Here is an 11,711-nt window from a genome sequence, read left to right as displayed (position 1 = left end):
CTGTGAATTTTTATATATATATATATATATATATATATATATAGACTTACATTATACGTGCTAATGATTTTACAAGGACTGTTAATCGGGACACAAACAAACTTAAGCAATGTTTTTTCCCCCCATCTAAATCAAACTTGAAACAAGCAGCTTGCAAGCACAGAATGTTCAAGACATTAACAAATGTTCTCTCATTTGACATTACTCATAAACTATGATTCCAATGTGCTGGCAGTTTAGCATACCAGTGGCAGGAAAACACAAAATTAAACAAACGAAGTGGAACAAATATTAATAGCACGCAGTGCATTCGAAGCACTCTCTTTAACACATTTTAAGAAATACTCTTGTATTAAAATTAAAGAAGGGAAGATAAGGAAGGAGAGCTACATGTTGCAATCATTGACAAAAAAAAGAAAAACAGCTGTTCTTTCGAGTATATTAACCTTGCCACCAGCCCTAAGGACTCTTCGGCAATGTCAATGGCTTCCATAATAAAGCAATGGTACAAAATAACTATAAGAAAAACAAACAAACAAACAAAGATCTGGTAGAATACTAGTAGTAAGCTAACAAGTAACAACTCATTTGTCACGCGTTTCATGATCTTTCCGCATTGAATTTCCATCAAAAGCACACAAATGAGTTTCCAGAATGGAAGAAAAAAGAACATAGAAACAAAGTAAAAGAATCAAACAAGAAATCTGATTCAAGGCGACCCATTTTCAGATCTGTCAAAGTGAAGAAGTTGGCCATTACACTTGGGGCAAACTTCCACCTGTTTTGGGACCATGAAATACATGAAGCAGCTCTTGCAACCAGCCACAACCAAGACATGGTCTTCTTTCTGTAGCCTATTATGATAATGCTCTCTCGAGGAAGAAGGAGATGATTCTGATGATGACTCCTCGCTATCATATGAGCTGTCATCTTCTGAGTAGAAACCTCCGTTGTATTCTTGTGTGATCCTTGGATCTTCTCTTGCTTTCATTCCATTCCTCCAGTTTATGTAGTATATCTCCCCTGTCTGCATTTACACCCAGGACAAAAAAAAGTAATTTATGAAAAAGCAAAAAAAGAAAAAGAAAAGTAAAGCCATAAACAAAGATACGATTCATGATCAGAATATAATTTATGAAAGAAGAAAAGGCAACAAGCAATGACCATCATAATTTAGCTATTGAATTAATGGCCATCATAAAGAAAATGTTTTTCTGCTCCCTATAACAACCAGTGACATGAACCAGTAAAAGCAGAAAAGCATGCTATGCCGTATTTCCATTTTTTTTATTCTCGACCATCTTCATCAAAATGTACCTACCCAATACCAAACCCTGAAAACACTTTCCTTTTTTATGTTAACAAAATTGAACATTCATTATTAAAGGAACGAATTTTACCTAGACATGATTTCTCTTTTTATTTCACTCTAGAAATGCAAACCAATTCTTGGGATAGATTCAAAGGGGGCAAAACCAAAACTAATTGAGAAAGTATTATTCTCTTTTTAGGGTTCTTTCTAGGGAAAAAAACCGAAAAGGAAACCCTATTTTTTAATCTTATATATGTGGGAGGAGGTGAGGGCAGAAAGAAAGCATTAAATACAAATCAGTAAATGAAAGACACCATATAACAAAACAAAAAGGAAACCAAATACAAGATCTCTATTTATTATAACTGTAATCGATAGAAAGTGACTTCAAATCTAAAAGGGTCTGTTTACCTTCAAATCTAAACACTGTTCCCAATGGTAAGGAAGAGAGACATGAGACTTAAGCTCCAAGGAGGTATCAGAATTTTGTTGTAGATGATTCTGTGAATCTAACTCATCTGAACTCGATGACCTTTCTTCTCTCCCACCACCCAAAATACCACTACTTTGATGATGGTGGTGGTGATTTAGAGAACAGTTTTGAAGAGACCTCTCCAAAGATGCTGTGATTGCTGCCATGTTTGGAGCTGTCATTCCTTACCTTTGTTTCTTCAACAACTAAGAATCAAGGTGTGAAAATGTATTTAAAGAAGATTAAACAAGAAATAGCGAGAGAGAAGGGTCTATAAGATAGAAAGGGAAAGAGAACAGGAGATAAAAGGATTAGGGGTTGAGATTTTGAAGGGAATATTTGTATAGTAGTAATAATAATACGAAGAGGAGAGAACTTCTGGGAGAAGGGGAGAGATTATATTAGAGGTGTACAAACTTTGGACTACAATTCTACATATTCTGGCTGTAACTGCGCGTGGGAATCTTGCACAAAACCCTGGGTGGGACCAGAGCTGTCAGCACCAGGGAACCACTGGGGATGCATTTTGTCTCACATCACCTTATCGGGATTCAACATCACACACGCAGAGGATGGAGCGTGGTACACGCCCATCCATACTACCAATTGATGGTGAGCTAATGTCGGGTCATGATCATGATTATTAAGAGAAAGAAAAAGGGGGGTTCGTGTTAGCTTCAAATTCTTGAAAAAGAGGGTTTTTTCTTCTTTTCCTGAGAGAAGCGATCCGGTAAAAACGCGATTGCCGAAGAGAATGCCGGAAGTTTGTTTGACAGTTTGTGAGGAGTTCTATAAAAGTTGGTGACCATTTTTTTTTATTTTATCTTTTATGAGCGGGACATTCCCTGGCCAGCTATCCACCCAACTTGCCTTATTTTACAATAAATCAACACAAGGGATCCTGCGCCATTCTGTCTTCATAGGTTTAAGCATTTTATTTTCTAGGGGTTTTTAACTAGCCCATGGTCTTATGTTGCTAGATCATTTGAGGAATTAATGGTTCAATATGCATTTGAATTCGTGCTTAAACACTCAAGCCAGCTCAGATCTGTTGTCTTATCGCGTGAGATTAAGGGATATCGTTGAGGAAACTCAATACTCCAAATGTTAGAATATTGTTTCTGTAGGTCAGAGACAACCTTTTACTAATTTATAATAATTAAACCTTGGAAGACGTCCTTTCGGTCGTGGATTTGTTAATGGCATTTTCTTTACACCAGGAGGATGAATTTATGAGGGGAGGTTCAGTATCAGTTTATGAGGAGCATGCATCTTCTAATACTGTACTCATTCACAAAGTCAACTAAAATTAAAAAACAATCAAAAGTCAACGTGTTTGGATACATAATCTTGCATATTTACCGAAAGAATAGCAGTGAAAAATAAGAGAAGCCTTTTCTACTTGCCGTACCGTGGCAGAGAACTCGCCAAATTGAATAGGAAAACTTGAGATTGCAATGTCGACCTATTTGGCGTTTAACTAATATTTAAGTGTATATAATTGATAAACTAAAACTATTAGTCCACACCAACCCCAAAGAATAGTGCTGAGAAAAACACTAATGCCAAAACAATTCGAGGATTAGATCAGCTCGAGTAACGGAGAAATTTCTTTCTTTCTTTCTTCTCTGTGTGGCTGCCCATCGTTCTCGTTCGAACTGCTTTCTATTGAAAAGCTACTTTCTATGCTTTTTGCATGTTATCATGGTCGGCAAATGATTTACGAATTGCCTTTTTCTTCTGTTTTCTTTGACGATCGAGTAATTCACTTAAGGAGAGATTGCTTATAGAACTCCCTTTTGTTCATTAGAATGGACTGGGGATTTGGGATATAGACGTTATAAAGACGCAGAGCTTTCTCCCTTCATATAAACTCTCATATATAGAAATCATCGGATAGGAAATATATCGAAACATAGCTAATCAATAGTATATTAAAGTAATATAGTTTTAGAAGATGGACATGTTATGAGAACCCGCTAATTATATATAATCAGATGATTTTTTTTTTTTGGTAACTTCTAGGATCTATGAGATTTAACAAATAATGTTATCGCCTAGCATAACTTTAAGATGAGAATTTACCAGGTAAATCCAATCATTTTACCTGTCTAAACTATGCAATAACCAATTGTATAAGAATATACCATCTTAATTATTTAACCATGTTAGGAATCAAAATCATTTATTTATTTTAAATATTGATGATATATTTTGCTAAATTGAATGGTAGAATATTATCATAAAATTGATTATTGATTCACGTTCAAGAACGGTAAATGAAGTTACCTAATAATTTCTCCTTTTTTTTTTTGTCAAATGTGCAGTTGGATTTCAACCCTAATATAATAAGTCAATAGCGTGCGCATGTGTAAAAAGTCCAAAACATATTTATTATATGCTCCACAAGATTATCGCGTTTGCAAACAAAAAAAAAACAATAAATTTTGAATAAACTTGCAAAACCAGGTGTTTGCTTTGGCTTAAAGAAGTGCCTTCTGATTTTTAGCACCGAATTAAAAGAGAGGTGTGCATATATACAAGAAACAGCACAGATTAAATTGACCAAAAAATATAATTGTTGTCATGATTATTTGCATGTAGAGAAATCCTGACAAGAATTTTTTTTTTTGTTTGTTAATTTTTTTTATTTATTTATTTATGTCATGGTTCTTTAGTAGCAAGGGTATGATCGAGGACCACACAACCCAGTTCACTGGACACCATACCTAAAAAGAATCTCGGGTGCTGGTGGCATGTTGTGATATGCCAAACCCCCTTTTGTTTACTGAAGCGTGAACTTTTAAATCTGAAGGATAGAGACTAGAAACTTGAAAGTGAAGGTCCTTAAATTTTGATTCTGCAATGATCTTGATCACAAATTCAAGAGCAAGGAACAGTATAAGTAACGGACAAGGAGAAACAGACGACCATACAAATAAGAGTCGACAGGCCGAATGTATTGGGGCAGCCACCTCTCTGTTTAAAGTTTAAAAAAAGAAGAAGAAGATTTATAAGCACTTATGTTATTTATTATACATGTTATATTTTCAAAGCAAAGAATATTGTAAAGTTATATACGTACACGTAGAACTTCACGAGATGGGGTAATCGGGACCCTCTCCTTTGGAATACTACTACAGGCCACTATATGGATCGTTTTTTTTTTCTGCTGTGGAATCTATTCTGAACTCTTGTCAGTCTTGACACCACTCCCTTTCCCGCTTTCTTTCACTGTGTGTGTGTGTGTGTGTTTGTGTGCAGTCTGCACTAATATTCCCTTCTGGTTCTGGCTTCCCCAGCTGGAGTCCTCGGGATATATCACTGTCTGGTGTATTATTTGAGAAATGTGTGTCACCCATCATACCAAACCTCAAATTTTATTTCTTTAATGTGAAGTTTGATAAATATAGCACGGTTTAATTCATTTAAAACAATGGTTTATTTTAACAATGTTGACTGGTGCTAACTACTGTGTGTTGGAGTTGGTGTTTCGAGTTTTCCTATTCATTCTCTGCACGTTACGAGATGAGGTCTAGCATTGCGCATGAAGGGAACATCCCTTAGTGGCCTCAGTGTGCTCCTTGCTATCTCTGCCATTGCATTAAAAAAATTATTGCCCGTGGCTCCACAGCTTCTTGCATAATATTTGGGTTCTGCAAATTAACATGTGATGGCATAGATATATCTATTTTTTGCTTAATTACTAATTGCTTATATAAATCACGTACAAATTCACAAGGTTTGTCGCATGCCTCCTCCCTTTACAATGGCTATGTGGTCGAATAGCGGGGAATGTTTTCTGGGCCCTTGTTTTCACTCATTAACTGGCGCAGATCAATTTTGTTAAAATCCCTTCACCGTTCCATAGAGAGAAAACGAGTATACATGGAAATGAGAAAATAATCTGAGCATGTGTAATTAAAAATGAGTGCTAATTAAGGTGTCCTGTATGTTCTTATATTCTTGATATATCTAAATATATTTCCAAAATAATTTGCATTTATATCTATACCAGAAAAAATAAGTATATCAAAATGTAGCTCTTATCATCATGGATGGCAAAACTTATGGAATTTTTTTTTAACGTTTTGATGCTTCTCAACTATGACATACTACAATTTAATAATGTATTTCTACAAGTAAAAGTTTGTATATTTGTGTATAAATGGCAAGTCCTGTACTAACGAGTATTACATTTAATGTATTACAATGCATTTAATTTTTCAAGTATTATTCTTTATGCGGAAATCTCACTTAACAAATAAACCTTATGTTTATTCTTTATAAGGCAAGTCCTATACATACAAGTTCTCTCAAATAAATTAAAGTGCTTATAAATATAAGAAAACATCATAATAAATAGAATCTTTTTAAAAATAATATACTTCATATAACTAAAATGTTTCGTTTTCACTATATAATCCTTGAATTTAAATGATAGGATACCCTTGGTTAAAATATTTTCAATATAAATACGTTTAATGATCAATTTCTTTTCTTTAATTTTTTTTTTTTGTTAGTAAATACTTGATATCAATATATTTACAACAACTACCATTTTTATTATTCTTAGCTTTAAAAACAACAATTGAATTGTTGTGGTATATTTTCAATGAAAATATAAATTTTTTTAACTATGTACACAATAGTCATAAAACAAAAAAAAAAAAAACAAACTAAGTTTTCATAATGGAAGTAGTAATTAAATGTATTTTTTAATTAAAAATATATTTAAAAAAATATTTTTAATAATACCACGTTAAAATAATCTTTAAAAAAATCAAAAATTTTCAAATAAACGGATGAACCCAATATAAAAACGGGGCATTAGTTCGGTAACTAACCAAATCTAATCTTTCCAATAATATGGTGCCAGCTCCACAACTAAACAACAGAGATAAAAAGGAAAGAATCCCGTGTTTCTGAGTACAGCAATAACCGCAACCGGTTATAAAGGAAAGACACGTAATTATTCATTCTAATGGTTTAGCTTCATAACATCTTATGTTCTTTTTTCATTAGACAATTTGATTAGTTTGTCTCTTTTTATAAGAGGGGAGGAGGGATATATACGGTCATATGAACACTTGATTTTTTTTTCTTTTTAATATTTTATATTCTAATATTCTTGTATTGCATATTTGCTTTACGATAATGAACAAATCCCTTATATCCTTTCTTTATTTTATTTAAATAAATATTTTTTACATAAACTTTATTTTTTCTTGCACCGCAACAGATGCGAAAGTTTCAAACAGACGCGTGATATGGCTGACCTCAATGCAAAACGATGCTTGCCAATGAATTTTTTGAGACATGGCGCGAGTCTAGCTACAAGAGACATCGGGAACGGCTTGGCTGTTGGGTTTTAGATTGAAGCGCCTTGTCGTGGCCCATGGCGCTGTCTTTGAGCAACCATGGGCTTACGGCCCATTACGATGGCTCCAGCATCGACGTGCATGCTTTCGGCCTGATTGAAGAAAGTGGTGGATAATGCCAACTTCTGTGAATAGTTGGAACTTGGAAATGATCGGCAAGTATTTCCAAGGTTGCGTTTGACTAGTTTTTCAAGATAAATAAATTTGTTTTTACGATAATTCTAGAATATCTTTTATATTTTTATACAGAAAATATTTCTCTTTTATTTTTACTGTCTTCGTGTCCCAAAATGGATTTGAAGAAATGTCTACCTTCCTGATCAGAAGTTTCCCCTTCAAAAAAGACCTTACGGAGGAGCTCTTCGCCGGTTGTCCTCCTTAAATCTCCTTCCATCTTCTTTCCTTGCAGAATATTATTCTTTTTTCTCCGGTCAACGATAAGCATGCAACGTGTATATGTTTCCACTTAATTCAACGATAAAGGCGGATTCTATATATTTTGAATTTTGATAATTTATTTCACATTTGGACACGAGTACAATTATATATTAATTCTGGATTTTTCACCAAGTAATGGTTGCAATATAATTTAGTGGATTACCTAATACTAGAATATAATTAGTTTAGTTTATTCTTTCAACAGGATTAAATCTTATTTTATTTAGTTGGTAAATTAACCTATTTAATTGATATAAAGTGACCCAAATCATATAAAGCTCTCGCAAAAAATATGGATGGTAATTTTAACCTATGGAACAGCTTCTTAAGTACCAAGATTTAGATTTCTTCTAAAATGTTTTAGGTTTATCCTTTAAAGTGTTTTTTAATCTAATCACAAAATTTAAATTAATGATCACAATATATCACGATGTTTTTGAATAATTAGTTAAATTTAAAGTCTGTTTTACAAATATTTTTGAAAGAATTTTTAAATTATTTTTATTTCAAATTAAATTTTTATGTGTTTTTAAATCGTTTTAATATATTAATTTTTAAAAAAATTAAAAAATATTTTTATTAAATAAAAATATTTTAAAAAATAACCACTATTATAATAATAAATAAACTTTTAAAAGCTAATTATAAGTAAAAGATATGTTATGCACCAAAATAAATTAAAAAAAATAGGAAAAAAATATTTAAAAATATTTTATGAAAAATAAATGCACTCAAAGACCGTAAGGACCTTTTTTTTCCCCCTTCAACATCATTAAGAAAGAAAGAAAGAAAGAAAAACTAATTTGATGGAAAATTAACAGGGCCAGGCACCATGTATCGTTCATCTTCCACCTTGTAAATCCGACAAATTTATTTTGTATTATAATTTAATTGTCAATGTAGACTAGCGTTCCAACTTTGCTTTCAACGACAGAAACTTCCTCCAAAAATTGTTCCAGCACGGAGAAAACCATTGCTCATTGCAAACAAGAACAAATTAATCCTTCCCCATCGATCTCTAATCACAAAATTCATTGAAAATGGGGCAAAAGGACGAACCTGTCATCGGAGTTCCTTACTACGCTGGGCAGAACCCGTACCAAGCCGGAGCTATACCGCCAAACGCAATCGTCGGCGATCCAAGGGGGATCCCGATTCAACAGACCATGTATCGCGACACTCCTGCTCCTTTTAACTGCGTCTACTGTGGTAATTCTGGCGTTACCGTCGTTAGGTAATTAAAACTTATCTTTCATTACTTAATTCTCTCTGTTCCTTATAGGTTACAAAATCATATACATGTTTTTAATTTTTAATATCTTCATGATAAAATTGCAGTAGTAATTATTTATGCAAAATTGAGCTGCCATTATAGAAGGAGTACTGTTTTTTTCATCAAATTTATGGTTACAAAATCACATTGTACAATTAATTGCAAAACCTTCTAAGTTTAATTCCAGGGTCATGGTGGGGGTATAAATGTGAGTTGGCTTTCCTGTCGTGGAGGATATAGATTTTCCAGAAAAAATAATGAAGTTTCTTCTAATGTAGCCTGTTATTTCAACTTGGTTTCATGAGCTATTGCAATGGAAATGGGAATGGAAACCCTTTTCTCTGTGTGCATTATGGCATTGATCTTCCATGTGTTTTCTGGCATTTCTCGGGATCCTTCTTGTTGTTGAAATCTTGTAATGAAGTTGTTTCTTCCTCTCTTTTTTTCACTTGTATTTATTTCCTTTTGATTCACATAATACTGTATCCAACCGAGATTAGTAAAGCTGTTGCCACTCTTAGCCTTTTATTGAACCAATATTATTGAGTTAGAATGCCGCTTTACTCAGGAGTTAAAAACTCTTGATTTAAATCAAAAGGTTTGCAAAATTGAGTTAGAATGCCGCTTTATTCAAGCTTTAAAATTCTTACCTTTGAACTTGTCGATTCCTTACACGACCTCTTATATTCAGAAAAAAAAAAGTCATTCTTTGCTAGACATGCTCGTAACCTAACTCATTTTTGTCATGAGTTGGTTATGAAAAATAACTTTTGAATCGACTCAAAGCCGAAGTTATTTTTGTGAGTCATACCAAATGAACTCTTAGTAAAATGATTTTACAAATCTCTTATGTAACACTATCCATTACTGCCAGTTCAGTTAATACGAGTTTTTATGCATAGCTTTTCCGTTTGTATAGAGTTTCCTTTTCTCCTTTGTTGGAGAGGAGGACCGCACAAACAGAAAAGGGCAAAACTATTATCCAACTTTTCCAGTGGTTTTTGAAGTTCACAGACTATATTATTGTCCTGTATTTTCTTCCATGGACTGATCCTCCCTCTCCTGAATGATGACATTTCGTAACACAGGTCAAAGCCTAGTTTGGCAGCTGTTGTTGGTTGCATGATGCCTTTGATGGTTGGATTTTGCTTTCTTTGCCCTTCCATGGACTGCCTCTGGCACAAGCATCACTACTGCCCAAGCTGCAAAGAAAAGGTAAGGCTATTCATACTGTCACTTTTTTTTTCTTTTCCTATTGTCTCAGGTTTCTCGTATATATGGTATTGTAATCAGAATGCTATCATTAAAACTGTTGTGTACTCTTGTTTGTTGCAGGTTGCCGACTTTGAGAAATCAGATCCTTGTGCAGTGATGGATCCTCCCCACTGGACACAGGAGAGCTTCGCATTGCCTGCATGATATGTTTGTTTGTTATTTATATCTGCCTGGCCGAATTCTATGTTCAACCTGTGTATTGTTATTTTGCGTATTAGAGACTATCAGCACCTCTTGTATGCAGTGTCTCCATACAGTACAATGCATGTTCTTAAGCGACTGCTGCTGCAAGAAACTATTTTTTAAGCTTGGGTCCTGTTTCACTTCGACACGCATTATCGGCTTGAGCCACATAAACACTCAAAATATCTTCTGATGAAAATGATTTCTTCTTGGCAATGTGGCTAAGCAACCTATTTGAGGTAGGACCTCCTGACTTCTGGATATGAATATGTTGATAGCATATTCCTTTGATTTTTGTTTAAAACCGTGTGATGCATGAGAATTAATGATGGAGGTTTGGTACCTTTTCTAGACATACTTGGGACTCAATATAGTTTCTATGGCAAGATAGTACCGTTTCTCACTTTGTTTTAAGCACAGGCTCAAATAAATGAAAAGTTTCCAAAGGTTCACGATTTTATATTAGATTTCACATGGTCATTAGATTTCAATTTTGAATCTATTAAGCACAGTTATTATACCTCCTTCAGGTTATGGGTTTATTGGATCAATCTCCAAGTCAACTGGATTCATCCCCAAACATTATTTTGAACAAAACTCCATAACAAAAACATGAAACAAAATGATGTTATTTTGTTAGGTCTCATTTAAATTTAGCCAAAATGATATTATTTTAGATTAAAAAAAATTGGCCTCAGCAGGTTATGGGTTTATTGGATCAATCTCCAAGTCAACTGGATTCATCCCAAACATTATTTTGAACAAAACTCCAAAACAAAAAACAAAATGATGTTATTTTGTTACGTCTCGTTTAAATTTATCCAAAATGATATTATTTTAGATAAAAAAAAATTAGCCTCATCAAGTCTTATCTGAATTTTACTTGGTCAACTAAGTAGTGGATTGATGTGTTAAGTCTTTTGAATTTGATCAAGTCAATATACACTCTGATTTCGAAAGATTTTAAAATCGAAACTCATTGACACTCGCCTTGAAAGAAATAATTAAACAAAAGAATAAACTAAATTCCATATACTATTCCATACATGAATTGATGAGAATGAATTTGTGGTCGGCATGATAAGCGCGGCTATTCTTCCAAAAATTCAACATGTGATTTTGCTGTCCTGTAAAAAAGCGGCACAAGACAACAACGAAAAATTTAACGTAGGAAGATGGTAGACTTTCATCTTCTAGCATATCAACTTTCTCTATCATGGAGGGTGAGGACCAGGTCTCCAAATCACAGCGGGCTTTCCTTTCCATTTCTCCAACCTACGACCTGGGCACGACATGCAGGACGATCTTATCCAAACATGCGTCAATCAAATCCAAATAGACCGACACGTAGCAGCGTCCGGAGTTGACAGCCGGCGC

The 11,711-nt window shown here is 33.9% G+C and overlaps 2 protein-coding genes across 2 annotated transcripts; one reads left to right on the top strand and one right to left on the bottom strand.

Moving 5' to 3' along the window:
- Nucleotides 1-373: 373 nt before the first annotated feature.
- Nucleotides 374-2,188, bottom strand: LOC105133747 (uncharacterized). Its single transcript, XM_011037848.1, has 2 exons — nt 1,724-2,188; nt 374-1,027 (listed from the first exon to the last, which is right to left on the bottom strand). The coding sequence occupies exons 1-2, from the start codon at nt 1,964-1,966 to the stop codon at nt 710-712; spliced, it is 561 nt and encodes a 186-aa protein (XP_011036150.1). The 5' UTR covers nt 1,967-2,188; the 3' UTR covers nt 374-709.
- A 6,216-nt stretch (nt 2,189-8,404) lies between these two features.
- On the top strand, nt 8,405-10,523 carry LOC105133746 (uncharacterized). Its single transcript, XM_011037847.1, has 3 exons — nt 8,405-8,837; nt 9,965-10,091; nt 10,212-10,523. Exons 1-3 carry the CDS (start codon nt 8,644-8,646, stop codon nt 10,293-10,295), a joined length of 405 nt encoding a protein of 134 aa, XP_011036149.1. The 5' UTR covers nt 8,405-8,643; the 3' UTR covers nt 10,296-10,523.
- Nucleotides 10,524-11,711: the final 1,188 nt, after the last annotated feature.

Source organism: Populus euphratica, unplaced genomic scaffold (genome assembly GCF_000495115.2).
Source record: "Populus euphratica unplaced genomic scaffold, PopEup_1.0 scaffold37.1, whole genome shotgun sequence".
NCBI lineage: Eukaryota > Viridiplantae > Streptophyta > Magnoliopsida > Malpighiales > Salicaceae > Populus > Populus euphratica.
This window is presented reverse-complemented; position numbering and strand designations above follow the sequence as displayed.

Bases quoted from the DNA above. Each gene is read 5' to 3' on its own strand.
- LOC105133746 (XM_011037847.1), top strand. From the start codon at position 8,644: ATGGGGCAAAAGGACGAACCTGTCATCGGAGTTCCTTACTACGCTGGG. The intron at 8,838-9,964 runs GTAATTAAAACT...TTCGTAACACAG, and splicing joins TCTGGCGTTACCGTCGTTAG to GTCAAAGCCTAGTTTGGCAG. The intron at 10,092-10,211 runs GTAAGGCTATTC...TGTTTGTTGCAG, and splicing joins GCCCAAGCTGCAAAGAAAAG to GTTGCCGACTTTGAGAAATC.
- LOC105133747 (XM_011037848.1), bottom strand. From the start codon at position 1,966: ATGACAGCTCCAAACATGGCAGCAATCACAGCATCTTTGGAGAGGTCT. The intron at 1,028-1,723 runs GTAAACAGACCC...GTGTAAATGCAG, and splicing joins AACAGTGTTTAGATTTGAAG to ACAGGGGAGATATACTACAT.